Source organism: Mus caroli, unplaced genomic scaffold (assembly GCF_978045245.1).
Source record: "Mus caroli unplaced genomic scaffold, Mus_caroli_1 scaffold_17, whole genome shotgun sequence".
NCBI lineage: Eukaryota > Metazoa > Chordata > Mammalia > Rodentia > Muridae > Mus > Mus caroli.
In genome coordinates, this window is record NW_028227272.1 from 42,632,988 (window position 1) to 42,655,815 (window position 22,828).

General features: G+C 40.8%; 1 protein-coding gene across 1 annotated transcript in view; it reads right to left on the minus strand.

Moving 5' to 3' along the window:
- Window positions 1–22,828, minus strand: part of Tmprss7 (transmembrane serine protease 7) — a 38,839-nt gene that overhangs the window by 9,925 nt on the left and 6,086 nt on the right. The window contains exons 3-12 of the mRNA XM_021185418.3: window positions 21,787–21,917; window positions 19,970–20,037; window positions 18,778–18,971; window positions 16,942–16,980; window positions 15,903–16,131; window positions 14,653–14,783; window positions 13,250–13,362; window positions 8,317–8,423; window positions 3,750–3,886; window positions 2,102–2,209 (exon numbers count right to left, since the gene is read on the minus strand). Coding sequence (XP_021041077.2) covers window positions 2,102–2,209; window positions 3,750–3,886; window positions 8,317–8,423; window positions 13,250–13,362; window positions 14,653–14,783; window positions 15,903–16,131; window positions 16,942–16,980; window positions 18,778–18,971; window positions 19,970–20,037; window positions 21,787–21,917 — 1,257 coding nt within the window. The remainder of the gene's footprint in view (window positions 1–2,101; window positions 2,210–3,749; window positions 3,887–8,316; window positions 8,424–13,249; window positions 13,363–14,652; window positions 14,784–15,902; window positions 16,132–16,941; window positions 16,981–18,777; window positions 18,972–19,969; window positions 20,038–21,786; window positions 21,918–22,828) is intronic.

The following is a 22,828-nucleotide window of genomic DNA, read 5'->3' on the forward strand; positions in this document are numbered from 1 at the left end:
AATTGTCAGCATCTATTTTCTTAAGAAATCAAAGATTTTATAGATTTAGATTGCTAATGAGTCATAAATTAAGATGATTTGATTTTTTTTTGTCAAATTGAAAGTGTACAAAGGGATTAGGGATGTAGTTCAGGGCTAGGGCATTTGCCTAGCACATGCAAGACACTAGGCTTGATCCCAGAATCACACCCACATATACACAGTTGTAGATGCAGAGGTCATTTTATGAATATAATTTTATATAGCTGTATTATATTAAATGAAATGTTTCTCCAAAGATATGGAAAGATTAAATACCATTTCTGTTACAAGAGTATTTAAAAACTATTGCCAGCCGGGCGTGGTGGCGCACGCCTTTAATCCCAGCACTCGGGAGGCAGAGGCAGGCGGATTTCTGAGTTCGAGGCCAGCCTGGTCTACAAAGTGAGTTCCAGGACAGCCAGAGCTATACAGAGAAACCCTGTCTCAAAAAACCACAAAAAAAAAAAACAAAAAAACTATTGCCAATAACTTTATATTGCCCTTAAACTATCTTCCTGTTGTCCTATAAACTAGAAATCGATACAGGAGTAGGTTGCAAATAACAATGAAAAATTATGATCTATATTATCTGTCTAGATTAGGAGTATCCTGTTTCCATCCCTTAGTTGTTACCAGCAGTCAATGTGTATGAAGAAGATGAGTCAGAAAGCCTCTAAGATCCAGAGGACTCTAAAGAAACGGTGTCTTCTAGACAGGACAGGACTGATGCACATATAAACCCACAGAGACTGTGGCAGCACGTACAGGCTCTCCATAGTGTCAAAGCAGACCAGAACCCAGCACATAGAAAGGGAAGTGGACATGAACTAAACAGGAAGCTATCTACAACTGACATCTGCTTGCAAAGGAAACATTAGACCACACTTAAGGGCAGGCCCCATGCCAAGCAGTAGTAGATAGACAACACAGAACAAGCTCAATGGTATTTTTATAAACTTTAGTCCCCTATTGCTTTGATTGGCATTTTTCTTTCCTTTTTTTACTCTGTCTCTCTCTCTCTGTCTCTCTGTCTCTCTCTCTCTGTCTCTCTCTCTCTGTCTCTCTCTCTCTGTCTCTCTCTCTCTGTCTCTCTCTCTCTCTCTCTTTGTAATCTTACTTGTCTTTTGATTGTGTATTAAGGTCTCCAGTTTTGTGTTTTTACAGATTTGGGGCTCTCTCTCTCTCTCTCTCTCTCTCTCTCTCTCTCTGTGTGTGTGTGTGTGTGTGTGTGTTTCTTGTGTTTCTTTTCATTTGTTTATTATGTTTTGCTTGATTGGTTACTTATTTTCTCAAGAGAGAAAAAGAAAAATGGTGGAGTTGGATGGGTTGAGAAAAATAATGAAGCTCTCAGAGGAGTGTGGGAAGGAGAAACCTGAACCAGAATATATTGTATGAAAAAGAAAACTTTTTCAATAAAAAGGAAGTAACTATAACAGAAAAAATAAATCAACTAAACAGTTGCCCAGTTTGTTCACGACACCTGTGTTGTATCAGCAACCACACTGAAATGAACTTCCTTCAGATTCTGAGCTCCTTAAGGTATAGGATCTGTGTGTTTACACCCAGTTGTGGTAGGTTAGGTCATGAGCCATGGTAGGTTAGCCACAAGACATTACTCCCTATGGTGAGAGTATGCCATGCCTCAAGGTATACAAAATAATTTTACCTCTCTCTTGACCATGGGCTTAGCCATTCGACTTCTTCGGAGCAACATAATATGATATAAGTTTTGCAAGGCCAGCCATTATTGGAAGCCAGGTGTTAATGTTTACTTTTCCTTGCTTTTGTTTCTATTAGCTCCTTGGCTCCATGAAAGACTGGGCCATAAAGAGTAGCCATGACGCCAACCTGGAAGGAGCTTAGCACAGGATGACCCATTGCTTGAGCCTGAGCCACTCAGCTAAGGGGAGCCTATGCAACCATGAATACATGGTCAAGAATAAATGATGGGGTTAATTAAGCCATTGAGTTTCAGGATAGCTAGGGACAGACATGCAGCATCTACAAAGACTGAGGTCAGCCAGCAGCAGCAATGATTCCAAGAAGTTATGTATTCATAATGAAATCGTATTACACCTACCACAGAAAAGTTCATCACTTTCGTCGAAACAGTCATTCACTCCATCACAGCGCTGGGCCTGAGGGACACACAAACCGGAGGAGCATCTAAAAGATCCAGCAGGACAAGCTACAGGCAAAAGAAAAACACAGAAAATCTTCACTGGTTACCTAAAAACCAAAGACTACCTTAGCAAAGAATCAAAAGTGTTAACTGGTTAGAGATTTGATAGAAAATTGGAGGCCATGAAACAAGTTCTCCATGCAGTCAAGACCATGAGTAATTTTTAATGAATAATTTCAATAAGCAAGGAATAAAAGCACCTTAGTGCTACAAATGTTAAACATAGTAAGACCAATTTCTAGTCTTGGAGCCCAGGGCTCTTGCCTCCATTTTCACTGTCCATCATTCCTTCTAACTTAACCAGATTATTGATCAAACATCAAACCATTGAGCCTGAGCTTACCAATGAATATTACAGAAACAATACTTTCCCTTCTGTGAAAAAAAGAAGATCAAAGGAGAGCACATATCAGACCAGCTACTGAATCTGTGGCAGTGAACAGAGTAGATGGCCCACTAGAACATCCTCATGATGTGGGAAACAATTAACAATTAAGATGTGTTGTTTCTCCTGTGTCCTCACTGGAAATACTCTAAATATCAGAAAGTAGCACTGTCCAGGCAGAAGCACGTGTGCTGGGGGTTGGCAGAGTAGGACAAAGTTGAGAGAAGGATTTCTCAAGTCATACTCTAGTGTATCACTTTGCTTGTCTCTGTTCAAAGGGGACAAATGTATCTCCGAGTCATTATCTACAACTTCCCTCAAACATTGTCTTTCCTAGGTCCATTTCCTGGCTATGTTTTGTGGTTTCCTGTATGAATTTCAACTTTCTGAAAGCTGACATCTGAATCCTCTTGACCAACCTGCTCTCCCTAGTCACTGGCATAGAAAGAGAACTTCAAAATGACACTCATAGACCCACTGTATTTTTGTATAAGCACCATAATCACAAGGAATTATGATTAGCCTAAAAACCAGAATGAGTGTGGCTCCGTGCATCTAGTATCCTGATACTGTGGAAGTGGAGGCAAGAAGATTGCCACAAGTTCAATCCCAGCCTCATCTACATAGACTAGCCAAGGCTACGCAGTTAGAATTTGTCCCAGAGGAAAAAAAATGGAAGAGAGAGAGAGGGGGGAGAAGAAGAAAAATGAAGAAGGAGGAGGGGGAGGAAGAAGAAGAAGAAGAAGAAGAAGAAGAAGAAGAAGAAGAAGAAGAAGAAGAAGAAGAAGAAGAAGAAGCAGCAGCAGCAACAGGAGGAGTGGGGGGAGGGAGGGAAGGATATAAAACATGAAAGGAAGACCAAAATAAGGGCTTTTCCTATCTGTTAGAAGTTACATGAAAAACTGTATTTCAATTATAAGTCAGTAATATCAAAGTTATTTTCTATAATTTAAAATATATCATTAATATATAATTTGATATATCTTATTATTCCATAGTATATATTATTTACCTATTTATAAAGATAAATATATAATGGTAAATAACAAAAATGAAGCAGTATTAATTCACTAAATTCTCAAGACCTGAAGTAGAGAAAAACTGGCCTTGCTTGATCAGTAAGGGCTCATTAGTTTTCTACGGAACTGATCCCAAACTTACGTTGACTGATGTTGTAACCACCATATTCTACCAAGAGTGGCTTGTCTGAAAGCCTGGAACTGCATTGGAGCTGGATGTGGACCAGGGGGCTGGGCACCCGGAAAATGGTCTCATGATCCATGTAGGAGCCGCAGTACCTGAGGAGACAAGAGCCGAGGAAGACATGTGGCTCGAGGTCCCATAGACTGTCCCCCTGCCAGTGGACATGACTGATGCTTGGGTCCTTCAGGTCCTGTAAGCAGAGATGCTTCTGGTAGAGCTATGAATAACAGCTACTTCGTGTTGTGGGACTTTTGTCGCAATTCTGCCTGAGTTTTCTCCTTTGCTAAACAAAACAAGCGCTGTCCTGTCGACCCGTTGCTTTCTTCACTAACAGGACAAGTCAGTAGAGCAGTGGATTGAATTCTCCTTGTTTGCATATTTTTCCTGTCAAAAGAATGTGTAAGAAGAATGGCCTGCTTTTAACCATGAGCCACTCTGTACAGTAAAGCAGAATGTGCAAGCTCAGGCTGACAATATGCAAATAATTCCACCCACAGTTGAGACAAAAAGACAACAACATTAATTCAATCTAAATTGGAATCTGATATGCACGGCAGGGCTTGCCTTTGGCAACATTGCCAAGAAGCAACACGTATCCACAGCATTCCCTGCCTTGACCTTTTGGTTACTTCCCATTGCATGGTGCCAGCTTGGTTCCCAGTGTCCACAGCATTCCCTACCTTGACCTTTTGGTTACTTCCCATTGCATGGTGCCAGCTTGGTTCCCAGTGTCCCTTTGAGTAAATGTCACTATGGTTAATAATTCTCACTATGTGAACATTGTAGTTAATGGAGCATAGGATATTATTTTACAGCGAGATAAGTTAGTTTACTGCCCTATGTAGGCGAGGCTGTTCCAGTGGGAAAGCTGTCAAGTCTTGGGAAAGCTGTCAAGTCTGTGTGGGAAACAGCTGATCTAAGAATTGAGGAGGTGACCACATCCTAACTTGGTACCTATGAATGTCAAACACCGTAGGCTCCCAAGGCATTTGGGAACTGCTTGTGTTCCGTGGACTCAAGGCTAGCATTCAGAAGCACTCACTCTCTAGGATGTTTACAGCTTGGAAAAAAAAAAAAGGACATTCCTGGGTTACTCAGAAGTCTTTGGCAGAGGACTGAAATGTGAGAGTGTCTATAGCCAGTTACTAGAACACACAGAAGACAGTCTGAGACCATGTCAAGCTTCTAGATCCATACTTTTAACTGGTCACGTTGAGCACTGTGTACTCCTGAAACATACCCACTGTGTTATCTGTATCTCCAAGTGATTATTCCTTTCTATCGCATGCCCTCCATCAGCATCTGGAATTGTTTTTGCTGAGATGAGCTCCTCTCGGTGTGTTGCTATGATTTGTATGTGAAGGGGGATCTCTCACCAGTTCATGTATCTGAAACAGTAGGTCCTTGCCTACTGGCACTGTTAGGGAATGTTGTGAATGCTTAAAAGTCAGGTCTCAGCAACAGGAAGATAGTTAGGGGTGGGGTCCTAAGGGGTACATTGTCCTTGTAGTGCCTTACCCCCACCCCCAGTCCCTCAGCTTTTGCTTCCTAGTCAGGACAGCAATGTAACCAGCTGCCCCATCCTTCTGAAGAACAGACTGAGCTGCTCCTACCAGGGTGACTCCTCTATCACAACAAACTGAAATCCCCTGAAACCTCCAGCCACACTAAATCCTTCCTTCTTTCTGTCTCAAATGTTGCCATAATAACAAGAAAATTAACTAACACACATGCTAAGGAGAGGACTGAGGAGAAAGGAACCTTTACACCCCTGCTTCGGCTCCAGTTTGAAGATGGTTGAGTGGTGTGCTGTGTGTGGAGCATGATGGGGCTTTATGCAGTGACAGTGTAAACCGAAAGAGGTTGCAGGAATCCAGCCAGAGTCCGTTGACAGTCTGCACAGGGACACAAGATAAGGAATGGGAATCATAAAGAAGCAAACACATTCATTAACCAGCGTCACACAAGTTGGCCTTGTGTGTTAGACTCTAGCACTTTCTAAGACACCAAAGGCCTGAAGTGCTGGAATCGTGCAAAGGCAATTCATTATTTACTCCTCTAAGATTCCAGTGCTGCCTGCAGCTGCCCCAATACAAATATCCCAGTTCATGTTGTCTGTTGTGTCAGGGAGAGCCTTGTATTTCTTCCCATCTCCATTAGGGGGTTTGTCTGTTTGCTTGGTGGGTTGGGTATTGGGTTTTGGTTTGGCTTGGTTTTTGGTGTTTGGTTTTGTTTTTTGCTGCATCCCCATTGCAGCCCGCTTTCCCTTGACCCATGTCTCGGCTCAGTTTGATATTGTGAAGCAGAGCCTTCCTTCTCTAGATGGAGATGACTAATATGGAAGGAACTGGGGACTTGAGTTCTGAGGGACAAGCAGAATCAGATGAATCAGATAGGAGTTTAGCTGGCATGGAGGACTACAGGAAGAACCTCTGCTTCAGGGAAAAATATTTCAGCCAGGAAGCATTCTGGTTTTGGTTGGGAGGGGACTCTTATTTTTGTTGTTGTTGTTGCTGTTCTGGTTTCTCTTTATTTACTTTTCGAATGTTATTCCCTTTCCTAGTTTCCCCTCTGAAAATCTCCTTCCCCCACTCCCCTCCCCCTGCTCCCCAACCCATCCACTCCTGCTTCCTGGCCCTGGCATTCCCCTATACTGGGGCATAGAACCTTCACAGGACCAAGCGCCTCTGGGAGGAGACTCTTCTACTTGAAGCAAAATAGCACATATCATATCTGTTAGCTATGAGGCAGGGGGGAAGTCTTCTCTCAGTTTGCTCATTCTTAGGCTCACAGCTCCACAAATAATGTGTAAGGGTATGTGGTTGGGAATCTCTACTTTGCTTGTACATCAAAGGAAGTATTCTTAAAGCTTTAGGGACACATTGGTATGTATGTATGTATGTATGTATTGATGAGGAAGTCTCACTATGTAGCCTTAGTTGGCCTAGAATTTGCTAGGTAGAACAGGAAATCCTAGATCTCAGAGTCCCTCCTGCCTTTGCCTCTGGCATGTATAGGCATGCATGACATAGTTTCCACACACAGTTTGCATAGTTTTATTGAATGCTAACAAAAACAAGTTTAAAAATAACTCTAATCAAAATGACTAATTTTTTCCTAGTTATTAAGCTACTAGATGACAGGCAATGGTTTGAATCTGAAACTATAGAGCAGACACTTGAAGCTGGGCTATGGTAGTACATACCTTTAATCCCAGCACTTCTGAGACAGATTCTGTGAGTTCAAGGCCAGCCTAATCTACATAGTGAGTTCTGGGACAGCCAGGACTAGAAAGAGAAACCCTGTCTCAAAAAACAAAACAGAACAAAATAAAAACAATAATAATAATAATAATAATAGATACTTGGTTCAAGCTGTATTTCCAAATGATTATAGACCACGTTTTAATAATGAGATTCAGAGAAGTCTCTTCCAGTGAATACAGGGCTATGACTACTTTGTAGACAGTCTCTAAACAAGTAAAAAGAAACCTGGTTCAGAAAAGCCTCTTGGAGGGCTGGGCAGATGGCTCAGTAGGTGAGTGCTTGCTGTCTGAGCATCCGCACTAGAGTTTGGATCCCAATCCCCTACATAAAAAGCCATATGTGACACACATGTGTAACTTCAGCACTGGTAATGTGGAGGCAGGAGAATCTCTGAGGCTTGCTGATCAGATGGCCAAGCTATAAACAAATGACCAAATAACAACTAACAAAGAAAAACAGAACAGTGAACTCCAGTTCAGTGAGACAGTCTCGAAAAGAAAGAGAAAGATACCTGATCAACCTCCATGATGTCAACATGTCTATACATATGCCTACTCACACGTGTGCGCGCATGAGCATGTACCGCTCATGCACACTCACACGCACATACACTCAATAGAAAAATTAAAGCAAAAAACCAAGAAAGAAAGAAGGAAGGAGAAAGAAGAGGCGCTTAGAAAGAAGGCTTCATTTAGAAAATAACAAAGAGAAAAGAATTAGCTAGCAAATCCTTTAACTCACAGGATACTTCTTTGGGAAGCTATTATCCTACCAAGACTTATCACAGCTATATTTTTAAATACTGATTATAGTTTTAGGAACAAATCAATACCAATAATATCTAAGGAACACTTTAAGAGATGTGATTATATGAACTACTTCGTAGATTCAGGAATTTCACACACTTATATGTCTGAGATTGTTTTTTCTGATCAACCATTTTCCTTTCTTAGGATATAACCGGGTCAGCTAGGCCTCTTCTACAATACAAAACTAGCTAGTAGTCTCTGAGTTTTATTGTTATTTTTACCCAGGCTCAGGATTGAACAGTTCATTTAGCAAGTCCCTTTGGAAGATGTAGACTACACTGTCGAACACTCCAGCAGCACAGAGAGGCTGAGGATATGAAGTCTGCTACAACCACAGGTACCCACTGTTTCTGAACTCCTCTACCTGTAGCTTCCCCCTCTCAGCAAACTGCAGACTCCTGGAGAACAGGACACCGTCCGGATGATCCCTCACATCCAAAAACTACTTACATGTGTTCATTAATCTCCCACCAGCCGTGCTCACAGCCTTTCGCGCTCTTCTTAGTTATGGAATAGTTGTAGAATTTCAGGGCTATACCGAGAGTTGATAGGGAAGTCTGTGAAAAAGCAAACATCAAGTCAGAAAAAATGCCTCAGTAGAAGAACACTGTTCAACTTAAAAGGTCCTGGCCTGCTCAGTATTCATCCTTTTGGCTCGTTGTTGATGCTCTACTGTTGGTGTTATCCAGCCCTTGGTGGGATAGACAGTAGTGGGAGGGAGAGAAGGAACTCCAGAGAAAATAGGAAGTAGGTGCTATGATGTGGATAATGGGAAAATGGGGGTTGGGGAATGGGAGTGCAAAGGGGGAACAAAAGGGGACATAAGGACATCCAGAAAACTTTATTTTATAAGATTATTCAAAAGTATAGGTATGGGCGCGCACACACACACATTCACACACATATCTCTTCATATAATATTTGTGTGTGTTTATGAATGTATGTTAATGGACTTACATCACATGGGGTGACAGCGCTCCTCCTAAAAGCTGTGTACTATCTAACAAAACCCACAGTGCCAGGCATGGAAAACTTCCTTTATAGCTTGATAGTCAGAGGAATAGACATCTTCCCAAAACAATGAACTATTTCCATGTCCCTCAGATCCCTTCTAGAACTTGAAGGCAAGACCCCATTATTGCTGATGACACTCACACGTCAGATACAGGACCTGGAGGAATTGAGCTGGAGTTGATTGAGAAGGTTCCTCCCTGAGGACTGTCACTCATAGGATTGGAAAGTATTGTGCATGGTGCCAAGGAAGAGAAGCAATTCATAGTGTTACCCAGGTATAAAGCGTATAAGCTACAAGAATGACTAGCTAGGCAATGTATCCCCATTGCTACAATAATGGCACCTGTATCTCCTAGGTAACCAACAGCTACCTAATTTTACAAAGGTCTGATGGCTAGGAGGGAAATCATTCCAGGTACTGTAAACCTAGAAAACTCTTCGTCGTTGGTGAGGTCATAGGCCCTAGAGGAGAAACGACTACCATGATTTTCTTAAGTCACTGAAAGTCTGTGCTCTAAATACTTATCCTTGCAGATAAGTGTGGTTCTCCTCATCAAATAAGTTTCTTTTTGTAAAGATTGGGACAATTACACAGACACAAGAGGACCAAAATGCAGACTGTGGGGTGCCCAACTCCAACTGCTACATCTGCAATGTGACCCCTATACCTAAGGCTAGGAAAAACTGCTGAAGTGGGGTGAGTCAGAGGCCCAGTAGGCTTGCTGTTGAATAGTGTCCCCTAAAAGGATACTATGCACTCACAGAATATCAATGTATGGTTGGCCTGAACAAGACCAGCATAATGCTAATATCAGTTGACAAGCTATTGTGGACAATATAGTTCCACCCCTACATGAAGAACTACAGGTGGTCAGTAGCTCCTGAGAGAGGGAGGACCAGTTTTGTCCTTGGAGGAGCTCCTGCATAGATTGTCCAATCCAAAATTATTATCCCTGGACATCTGTATATATGGGCAATACATATATATATATGTGTGTGTGTATACATAGATATACACATATACATATATATAAAACCCTGTATATATGAGCCACAAGTAAAATGGAATCAGTAGTTGTATATACATGTAACAATTATAATTTAAGAAAATATCATGAATCTGTCTGGGATCAAGGAAACACACAGGAGGTGTAGAAGTGGAGAGAGAGGCATTGTAATGATGTACACCAGGAACTCCTGTACAAGGTTCACACACAAAAAAATAGTTTTAAAAGTTGTAGGAAATATTTTATAATTCAATCCTGTTATGGTTTTCTTTAGACTGATCTTATCCATTGACATATTGTTCTGACAGATGTTTGACTTTGTTATGTGTTGTGTTTGTGTTGTGTGTCTGTGCATGTACACAGTTGCTTCTCGCTAGCGTAAATATAGTTAGCCATCCACCATTGCCCGCTTTTGAAGGAAAATAAATCTGACACTTTACAGTTCTCATTTCAACACAATAATAAACCTGTTAGGCCAGTAATATGATTCCCATTTTATAGAAGGACAAACCCATAGCTAATAGAAGGCCAGTAACTTTCTGAAGGTTAGGAAATGTAACCTAATCCTTTACCTCAGCCACGTTCTGCCCAGTGTGTCATGCTTATTGTAAACTCATATGAGGGACTCGGGAAGAATAGGGGATTATCTCAGATAACCATTGGGAACTTTCTATGTCAAAGATGCCTGCAGATTTCCTTAACAGAGGCAGGAACAAGTGAGTCCCTTCTAAACCATCTCATAACTTGCCACAGTGGGATGAAGAAGGGATTTACATGGCTCAGAGTGAGCCTACAAAACCCTAATAGATCTCATATTCCCCTATGACCCTTCCTCTACTCCCTGCTCCCTTGCTGGTGTGGTACGCCCTTTCCTTTATAAAGACTTCAGCCCCCAATCCTTAACCTCTAGCGAAATAGAAAGTAAGCCATTATTCTTATTTACACTGTGAGTAAAAATCACGCCAGCGTTTATGGGTTTTCATTTTAAGTATCTGAGTTATTATAGAATCGATATTTACTTAGCATCAAAGGAATTTCAGACATTTGACAGAGTTTTAGGAAAGGTGCATTCTTTATTCTGATTGTTGAACAAATTAAAAAAGATACAGCTGTGTTTTAGAGGGATTGAAGAAAAAGAAAAGAGTATTTCTCCCTCCTCCTTCCCCAGCACTTCCATTTATCCTCTCCTCCCTCTTATCTACCAACCTTCTGGTCATGTGAGATTTTAATTCCTGAAAGTCTGAAAAGGGTGAAGATATAGCTTCTTATTTTATAAGTGACTATATTATCGACAACAACTTTAAGTAATGTAAAGATACTCGTCACCAGGATGTTGTATCAACTGTCAGACTTAGTTAAAATAATAAAACCATTTGAAGTATTAAATTTACATAACTCTGTGCAAATGCTCACACATGTTGAACTCCCTTCCTGTGCCTGGCTCCTCACCACAGCCGTTTCCTTGGCAGCGATGCTTTTATCCAGACTTCTGTAAAGTAGATCCCTCTTGTCCCTCAGCTTCTCTGCAAATATTCACCCCTGGCTTCTCTGACCTCCTACTTAACACCCTTTGACTTCCTTCCCACCCAGTTATGCCTGCTTGACATCTTTATTTTTCCCTCTAGCACACCATGTGACACGTGATGCACTGCATGCAGCTGTCCCTCAATATCTTGGCAGAATTGCTTCAAGGACCCTCCGCATTTCCAAATTAATATATCCTCGCATAAAACTAATAGTATTTGTATAACCTACATGAATCCTCTCAATACTCTAAATACCCATATTGTTCATAGTAGCTAGTGCCATACACTAATTTTGTAAAATTCAGTTATCCTGTGTTGTTTAGAAAATAATATCAATAATACAGTTTGTATATGTTCAATACAGGTACACACTCAATGGGGCCATTGACTGAATCCGCAGATGTGAAAGCCACAAATAGGGAGGATTCCTTGTAGATGTAGCTCATCAGCTTGTCAGCCGTCTCCCCCTACTGGAAGGTACACTCCATGAAAGCTGGTATTAAATTATTTTTTAGTTTGAGATTTGGGGTCTATTTTAGTACTTGAGTTCCAAGTCCACAGTTACATATTGATGAATTCAAATGATGTATTTGCCATTTACACCCAATGATGCTACACACTAATAAGTGAACAATAGTGGCATTTTCCATTTCCATATCTTATTAAAATATGAGAAAAAGCTAGCTTTAAGACCAAGATTTAAGACGGTGAGCAATGCCTTAAAAAGCAACAGAAGAAGATGTATATATTTCATATAAATTTACATTTTGGTTTCTTACAAATTGCATAGAAATAATCCAATCAAATTTATCATTTTAGGGGCTGGTGAGATGGCTCAGTGGGTAAGAGCACCCGACTGCTCCTCCAAAGGTCCAGAGTTCAAATCCCAGCAACCACATGGTGGCTCACAACCATCTGCAACGAGACCTGGCGCCCTCTTCTGGAGTGTCTGAAGACAGCTACAGTGTACTTACATATAATAAATAAATCTTAAAAAAAAAATTATCATTTTATTACTTTCCATTATGAAGTGGTGCTCTCTGTAATAAAATGATTCTTTGATCCTGCAACAAAACCTTTACCTTTACATCTAAAAAATTTTTACATTACATGGCACGCCAAGGAGCCAGACACAGGAGGGAATATAAATAAAAACCAAAAGAAATTGGGGAAATTGTTAGCATTCTGTGTAAGCTCCGCCCCACCGTTACCTGGCAACAGCCAGGTAGGCCTGACTGGATGATAGCAATTAAGCTTTATTTAGGAACTGCTAAGGAGATGCTTGCCTCCTCCTCATTCTCTTGCTCCTCTCTTGCTCTCTTGCTCTTTCTCTGTTTCCCTTTCCCTCTCTCCCCATTCCCCTCCCCCCTCTCTCTCCATGTGCTCATGACCAGCCTCTACTCCCTCCCTTCCCTTTCTCTGCCTGTACTACCCTCTTAACTCTCCTCCCCATGTCCTGAATAAACTGGATTCTATACTATGCTATAGTGTAGTTGGTCTCTCAGGGGGAACGGATGCCTTAACATGGACCCACTAGTCACCCCTTTCCCCCATACCTGACTACAGCTCCACAGAACATATCCCCACTCTCTATCTTTTGACAAACACATTAGAAATACTATCAAGTCAGCTGAGAGTAGTAGGCAACTTGACACCAGAGGATGTAGACTATGGGAATATTTCACTCTATAGATACTATATTTCAAGAAGGTTTATGTCTCCCAACATTAAATGATGATAGTCTTTGAATTTTTTTAAAAGTGGATTAAGCTTAAAAATTAAATTTTCCTAAAATAGAGCAATTTTCCCTTAAGATACTGAGAAGATCTAGGTTACCTGAAATGTCCAGGTGCACTTGCATTTCGGAGGATAGTAACTTGGGTAATACGGACTTGAGATTTTCCCCTCAAAGCTGTTGATTTCCTTGACCAGTATTGTGCTTTCACATTCTGAAAGAAGAAGGTATCCACACACAAGGATGGGTATGGTTAGATCATGGCTGCATGTATTTCTTTACGTGTGTACATCTGCATAGTTTTCAATCTTTATCTCTTCAAAGAAATTGCACCCAAAGGATACTTAGTTAATGTTAGGTCCAAAGGAAACTCTAGTTCTCAAAACTCCAAAAGACAGTCCAGATATCAAGAAAGCAGTCTGTCCTTTAGGATGATTTCTGGAGGTTAGATAAAAGCCAGCATTCCTCGGGAACTTGTGATGCCAGGTCCCCTCTATCAAAAGAAGTTATTGCTTTTATCCCTGGCAGAAGGGATCAATGGCTGTCTGTGGTTCCTATTAGCATACCAAAGTGGGTGCTGGCCTCCAGGCTTCCTCAGTATCACAGGTACCCGTTATACTTCTCAAAATCCATGCTACCCAACTAACCCTCTCATCTCCTCCTCCTTCCAACTCACTGGCTTTCCTTCCCCTAGCTACTCATTCTCCTCATAACTCTGTCTGTCTATCTATCTATCTATCTATCTATCTATCTATCTATCTATCTATCTTCCTCCCTCTCTGCTTCTCTCTTCCTCTCCCTCTCTTTGCCTCTCCCACCTCTCCCTCTCCCTTTCTCTATCTCTCTGCTGGGCTCCTGTTTTTCTCATGGCAAGGTCCAGTCTATTGGCCATGTTCCATTTACGACTTACACTTTCTGCTCCATGTTCTCTCTCTCTCTCTCTCTCTCTCTCTCTCTCTCTCTCTCTCTCTCTCTCTCTCTCTCTCTCTCCTCTCTCCTCTCTCCTCTCTCCTTTCTCCCTCCCCCCTCTCTGTCACGTGCGCATGCGCACACACACACACACCCTAAAAACCTTCCATTTAACCATACCATGGGGCAGTCAGGTCATCAGTTTATACAGTTAACATGTTTTCTAATGCTCATTTTAGCTGTGAACCTGTCGGATGTGACTACTTTCTTTAAAGCATGGTTCTGGATTCAGAGACCCCAGGAGCAGGTAAGCCGCGGTAACTGCTGAGAGGCCAGAGCTTCAGCCACAGACCCCTTCTTCCAACCTCTTAATCACATTAGTTCCAATCTTCTTTTTGCTCTTCCAAATGCACTTTCAATTCTTCTTTGCTCAAAAGAGTTACCTAATGAACATCTTTATCCTAGCAGTTCTTTACTGGATCCATGTGCTGCTTCTGACTGCCACAACTACTATTACAGTGCAGTCCCAGGACAGAAAGATCACAGCATCTCAATGAGGATTACAAGTAAGCTGTTTAAATTGGAAAAGACTTACTTTGTTCTGGAATGACTTCAAAATATGCTCGGATCCCTGCCAGCCTTCGCACATAAGGAGACTTCAGTGTCACCAACATGAGATTATTTGTAGAAACGAAGGACATTAGTGTTCTTGTGGGTTCACAGATTCTGAAACCAGATAACAATACATGGATAACCACTTATTTCATGAATGGGTCTCCATACTACAACATCCCACAGATTTCTAGAGCCAGCACTCAGTTCTTCTGTGTCAGTCTCTGCTAGTCAGACCTTCGTTAGTGAGTAACTGTAGGACACTACAGATGGAATAGAACTTACAGAGATGTAGATGCATCTGTCTAGTAATGCTACCAAAAGATTTTCTCAGATGTCCATCCTTGGACTCCCCTTGAGATATACTAATGATGTATAATAGCTTAGCTGGATGGATCAGAGCTCAAAAGATCAAGAGGAGATAACAGTTCCAAGTGTCTGGAAGGATGAGAAGCAGCTAACTATTACTGAGGGGGGACGTGAGTGAACTTACTCTTCATTGCATATTATAAGTCATGTTTGGACTATTAGCATGTATGTTACTCACCAAAATATAAATATGCATATATATAAAGCACTGTGATATGTATAAATATTGTTTAAAAATAAGATAATTCACATATCCTTTTAACACAGTACCTAAATAAAGCTTAATTGCCATCATTAGTCTATGAGACATTAAGCACCCATAAATAGAAATTTACTATTAAATTTTAAAATTAAGATACAGATGAGTATTTACATATTTAATAAATATATGAATAAATAGAGTTTTGTAAAAATTATAACAGAAATATGCTGGAGAATAAACTTGTAAAGTAATTGCGATTAATTTTTCTGACCTTGTTTTGCTCTATAATGAGCACATGCTATCTTTGTAATTAAAGAAATTTTTAATTGTTTAATGTGACTTAATCTTCATTGGATATTTATTCTCATGTTTTACTAGTATAATGGGTGTTACTTAATTTAATGAAAGTCAAATTACACAAAACATATGATATATATTGTATATATTGTCCAAAGTCTTTACTATGTGGACTTTGAGAGCCTTGTTACTACAAGTGTACAACAAACGTAAAACCTTACAGATACTTAAAAGGTATTAAAGTATCAGGGGTATCAGGATCAGTCATTGTCACAGTAAATGTACTTAGTTATTGTAGGCAAAGAAATTGCATATAGAGAGTATGAAAACCCTTTTCACCAGCAACTAGAGAGCCTTCATCTTGCCTGTATAGAATGGCACTCCGGATTGGCAAGAGGGAGTCATAAACAGTCAGGGAGTCGGTGATACAGTTGTCAGCTTCCAATTGGATGGACTCAATAGAGAGACGAATCAGATAACCCACGATGGCCACCAACTTGAAGTGACACATTAGTTGTCCCGAGGTTGCGGAAATCTCCAGAGGGTAGCGGAGGGTCAGATGATCTGCATACAAGTACCGGGAGCAGCCGTTGTCTGTGGACAGAACCTTCCTTAGTCTCTCCTCTTTCTCTCCCTTTCCTCCCTGCCCTCCTCTCCCCCAACCCTTCTTCTCAAGGTATGCATGACCTTTCTAGAAACCTCTATAGAAGAGTAGTGAGCAAAAGCCGTCAGACAGAGGTCACCTGTTTTCCTTGCCGGTCTAAACTCTATGCTTCTCTCGTTTGGTGACAGAACCTATTACTTTGAGAAACTGCCTCTACTTAGCCCATAGTTTAGTTGAGGTTTACCTCTGATTTGATAATCGGACACATGGCCAGACTCAAAGAAGTTGGCTTAGGATTGGGTACATTACCCAGTCTGCATAACGGGATTCGGTTCAGAAGGTCTACAAAAACTTACATAAAGTCTGGTTCCAGGAGTTTTCCACTATGACTGAGGAACTGATCAAGCTGAACCTTTGATTTGCTACCACAATGGAAGCTGAGCTTGAGAGCAAAGCCTCAGAATAAAAAAGGCAGAGATATGGGGTCCCTTAAGCATTTCCTTTTAGAACTTGATTTCAAATGTAGCCCATATCTGTCTCTAGTATTTAATACATAAGCCAATCAAGTTTCTTTTGTGCTCAAGCCAATTACATTGCTGTCACTCACAACTAAAAGAAAAATAACAGATCACATCATTAGAAAAGTGAAGTATAGCACACACACAATACACATGCATATGTATGTATATATTGCATATACATATATATGCATATACACATATCTATACACATATACATACACATACATATATGCATATATATGCACTAATGTGGGGTAAGGAAGAAAGTCATGAATTTACCAGATCCTACAGCTGAAGAGTAATCTGACCGGAGCCCAGCTGCAGTGAAAGAGTATAGAAAAAAGACTGTAAGTTCCAAAAGTTCATTGTTTTACAAAAATTGTTCTCATTTCTTCTTTAAGATCATCAAACACATCTGATATGGGTTGTACTTCACATATCAGATATGTGATGGGTCCAGGGATGAGCAGAGTTATTTAGGTGTTTAGAGCTAAAATAGGGCATCCAGGAGATGAGAGCCATTGCATCTATGAGAAATCAGCATACTATTTTATTTGCTTCCTTGAATTCATAGTTACAAATTTTAAACAATTCAAGGGTGAGAAAGTAACTATATAAATAATAGTAATTAGTCCTATGACTGGAATAGCAAATATAGTGTGAAATTTTCTACTTGAGATTTTTTTCATTTGTTCAAACCAAATACCATCATCTACTGTATATCTAGTATATGTGTGATATCTAGTATATCTCTGTGTGCATAATTGGTACTTATACATGTAAAATTTATATCAACAGAGATAGCTGCAGAATAATTTGAGTAATACAATGTTGTGCTGGCAAGACAAATGGTGACAGCATATTTCCATGGGGCTGTTTGGGAGCACTGGTGTAGGCAAGGCATTAGAGAATAGGGCTGGGGAGGCAGATTTCAAATGGTGGACTTTGTGCAATAGTAGGAAACCTCGGACCAGCTTCTAACTCACCACAAAGTTATAAATAAATAAATAAATAAATAAATAAATGAGTGACCGCAAATGCAGTGCGTTCACATATTTTTCTCCTTAGTTCAATGAGGCAAAAAAGATAAATGTTTGGTTATCTATTTTCTCCCTGTCCAAATACACATCTTAATTCTTAGGCCATATGTGTGTCCTGCTACAAGCTACTGCAACATGATCTTCCAGAAACAACACTAGACCTTTCAGGGCAAAAGGCAGGCACCTGGCCCATCACTTGCACCTGGAGAGGTGTATAACACACCTTTATGGCAGTATATTCCACACTAAACACAAATGTGTAAAAACTTTAAAAGATGGGATTTTATTCTCACATGTGTGGGCTCATTTTCACACACAAAAGTCTGTGTCACCTTGACCCCACCTTAACCTCCAAAGGCTCAATATACAAAGACCCAGGAGCCACCAAAGTGGCTCAGCAGATGAAGGCTCTTGATGGCAATCCTGATGACCTGACCTTAATGCTTACAGAATAGGAGAGAATCAGTTCTCACAAGTTGACTTACACACATGTGCCATAGTATGTACACACACACACACAAATAAAAATATAATTGTCATAAAACCTTCATGGCTGCCACTTCTCCTCCCCCACCCTTGTGTGCTCACCTTGTCTTTTCATGCTATGCAGTCCCTCCCCATCATTGAATACTCATGTGACCTTTCTCTTATTCTCCTCCTTTGCTTTGCCTAGGAAAGCCTCTTAATACTTGTCACTTTGTCCAGAGACCAAACTCAACGTTCTGTCACCAACAATAAGAGGACAACAAGGAAAATAAGCTAACACTCAGTAAAATGCTTCTATTCTAGAATTTTCTTCCTTAGGGACATACTCTGAAGGTGCCTCAGCTTAATAACTACATGAAAGGGCACACTTTACTAAATATAATTTTGCATCTATTTGTGCACAATTCTACTTTTCAATCCTACTGGGTATAGCATTAAAGATTTCTCTTCAGCAGCAATAGCTCCAAAATCCAGCTAATCTTCTACTCCTGGGATCGTGAGAGAGTCTCTACTACAATGTTAACAGTGATAATGTGAGTATCAGACGTGATGTTGAAGAATGCTTAAAGGAGAATTACCCAACAATCACCATTTAATACCACAGAGTCCATATCCACAGCTAGACCCTGCAAGCTTCCCACAGAGGTGCGGTTTATGATACTGGTTTGGATGGAGTCCTTCAAGATGGCCGCCACACACTCCTCACAGAAGATGTGGCCCTTGGCATGTGGCATAACAAACACAATCCAAAAGTGGACCAGGAGACCGCCTTTGTTGTTACTGCTATAGTAAAAAGAGAGAAAGAGAGAAAGAAATATTCAAGGCTACATTATAGAATGCAGACATGCCTGGGACCATAGAAACTGACAGATTCAAGGTCACTGACCACACTTTTCAAATGAACCTACTGCCCTTCCATAGGTTGTCTTTCAACCTGCTGTAAGGATTTGAAAGAGAAAACCCCATGCTATGTGTGACCTAATCATTGTGTGGGATTCAAATCTGGAAACATTACTGCACAGCTGCATCTCCACAGAGATTCCCCTAAGGGTATCCAACCAGAAGTCACTACCCAATTCAGTTCTGCATCTCGACGACGTGTCTCCACCCAGTGTTAAATCTGCTTCGTGCAATTGACCTATTAACATTCCACTTCTGCAGATGAGAAAAAATTGTGGACAAGTATAGTACAAATATCACACAGCCAATGTGAAGTGGATCTAAAAACAGAGTCCAATTTTCTTTTCAGTATGACAGCGCTCTGCAGTAAATAACTTCGGGAATGCAAGTTAAGGAAAACCAGTAGTTTGATTCCCTCCAAGGCGTCTCAATACCTTTACTGTACTCCTGGAGGTTATGAGTCTCTGCAGCTATACTGGGGGTGGAGACATGTGGCTGTAGTAGGCAGAGCACAATTTTTCCTAAATAAATATTATTTTACCATGAGATTCTTTTTTTCTTCTCAGACAATACCTAGTGGCCAGTTTTTCACTGAACGTATTTTGGAAAGTAGTGGCCTGTGCCTTATTCCTGTATCTATCATCCACCCACCATGGTGCCCATGTTTGTGACCATTTTCCCTAGCATGGCTGGAATTGGGATTACATCTAGGTGGAGAAAGGCAGACTTGATAAATTTAAAACAGACTTGGTGTGACAGCCCAGCTGAGAGTTGGGCCATTAGTTTTACTAAAGGGGGTATTCACCACCAACAAATTATCTCTCAGTTGGGGGTTTTATTGCAAGAATGGGAAGAATTCCTGAAGCAGAGGCATACGTTACCTGACATCTGCAACCACAGACTGCTTATAAAATTTGGAGAAAGCAGATGTTGTATAAACAAGGTTTACCTGAAAATAAAGAGATTAACTTAATTCTTTCAAGCTTGTTTTTCTTAGGGCCACACTCCAACAGCTAGTAGAGGGGAAAGCAGGCCTCAAACAGAAGGCTTCTAACTCCAAACCCAGACAGTATCTCTTGATTTTAATTCAGTCCTTACTTCTGAAGCAGTTCTTAGAATTGTCAGTTATTCTTACCCATTTTTTTCTGTTTAAAGTCTGTCATCGAGTTTAACTTCTGGGTTCTTTCAATTCCTTTTATTAGTTTTCTCCGTGGTTTTAAAAAAAAATCAAACTCATTTTATCTATAGCTTCAGATCTGCTTATTCTCAAGGATAAGTTCCAATATTAGCCACAAGGCGGCGCGTGGTGCCCACAGTCGGGCCAACTGTCCCCAGACCAGCTGACCCAAAACTCAAAGGAAACCTTTTTCAGTCAACTTAACCTTCTTTGTCTTCAACTTACCTTCTTTGTCTTCACTTAGCTTTCCTAAAGCTAAACTGATTCTCTTCTCAAAATACCCACCCAGATGCCCAAATCCTAAAAATTCTATAATATTGTCGAAAATAATATAAGGATTATAAAGTTTAAAGTAACTACACTACACACACACACACACACACACGCACACGCACACGCACACGCACACGCACACGCACACGCACACGCACACACACACACACACACACACACACACACTGCCTAAACCTGTTGGGCCTCCATTGGTTTAGTTTATATTCTTCCTGCCTGCATCATATCCATAATTTGAGGCATAATCGGTGCAGCTATATGTGAGGTGAAGGATTTCCAGCTGTAGCTATTGGCAGTCAGTAAGAAGCAACCTGACCATGGCTGTCACTTTCAAACCCCTCCTCATTTCTTGCTGCAGTGAGGTCATTGGCAACCCTCTGCATTGCTGCAGAGGTCCAAGTTAGCAGAAGCTTTCCCAGTGTCCCTCTGTGCCAGGAGCCCTGAATAGACTTTTCTCCTAGACGCTTTTAGAGACTCATCTGTGGGAGTGAGCAGAGTTGTGCATAATTCATGACAGCGTTGATTCTGTATTATGTATAATGTAAAAAAATAACTAGAGAACAGCTTAAATGTCCAATAAAAAGGGATTTGTTAACTTTGGGACTATTAACACTTGCTTTTAAAAGAACATTGGCTTGCATAGGAAGTCTAAAAGTCAATGCTAAGAGAAACACATCACTCTTTAACAACAACTGGGAATACTCCAATATCACAGGGCCCTCATGCCGTTGTAGGGCACAATAAGAGCTTTGTCTCTGGAAATAACATTGAAAACTGATGATTTCCTTTTAATACTTTTCCAAAATTTAGTAATTTTACAGTATTCATTATTTGAATAAAAAGCACTTTTTTTTTAAACATAAAGAGATGGCCATGGTGATGCTGAAATAAATATGTAGAAATTGATGGGTATGTTTGAACTTCAGAACTGGAAGCTGTTTTAAAGATCACATGATATTCTTTATTTCACACAGGAGAAAAATAGAAGTTGAAAGAGCTATCTGAATATGGTTGTGTCTTACAGTAAAGATGGACAGAACAGAGAGAAAAAAGGCGGGTGTATCTTAAAGCACAGATAAACTAAAATTTATGTTTCCTTCCAGCAGCTTTCTTTCCGCATCCTGTCTTCTATTTCCTAAACCCAGTGAGTCAGGACATTGAAGAAACCCATCCCTCCCAACCCCCACTCCTGTGGTCTCCACCCTCTTGCTCCTGCACCCATGTCCTTACCACTTGCTGTACTGTTTTTGCCATGGAGAGAAATTCCCTAGACTCCTTCTGCCGGTACTCAGGAAGGAACTCAATGTTGGTGATGCGGAACATTCCAACAAAATAAAAAGCATCTTTGCTCTCAGTCTTACCTGTAAAACAAGAGAGAAGGCAGTGAGGTTGGACAGCTAAGCGATGTCTGATGCATGTTGGCAGGAGTCTCCTAAAACAATTTCATCTTAGGCAAAATACGTACTTTAGTGCATATCATAATCTGTAAAACTCAAGAACAGACTTAGTGGCATCTTTTTCCTTCAGCAGCCAATCATCATAGCTCTTATTTACCCATCTTATCTGCTACTGGTAAATACTTAAAGGCAAGATTCAAAGGTAAAAGCTGCATGTCTTGGAGTTTATTCTGGTGTCTCTAGCGGGTTAATAACACACACAGTTCTCATGGGTTCCAGGTCTGCAAGCTGTAAAGTGGTAAGGGACATGCATCCTCAGTCTGGACTACAACCAGCATAGTGAGGAAAGAGGAGAAACCTCCTGACTGTTTGGAGCTTTCACTGAGCTACTGGCTGACTTGTGTGCCTAATATGCAGCAATAAGTCCACGCTTCTTACTCTACCCAACATATGGAGCAGTGATCCTTACCAATATGGCCTTCGGCTCAGCGTGGGGTCACTCCTACTCAGATCTGCTCTGGGAACTGTAAGACTAGGTTTCTTGGCATGAACTTTACTGACAGATGGACAGAGACAAGGCTGGCTGCATCTACATGGGCTCAGGGTCCAGAAGAAAAAAGAGGGTGTCTGGGAAAATTGGAGTCTAGCCCTCTTGCTCTACCTCCTCCCTCACAGTGCTGGGTGTTGAACAGGTGATAGGCAAGCACTATAGCAATGGATCACAGTCTCCTCTTTGTTTCTAAGGTCTCTCTCCTGTCTCTACAGCATCTTATGGACATGGTTTTATTTTATTAATATACATTTATTGATTCCTGCATTCACTGCCATGCAGGGAACCATGGCCCTGCAGGTAGGAGTCAAGCACTCTTCACTGG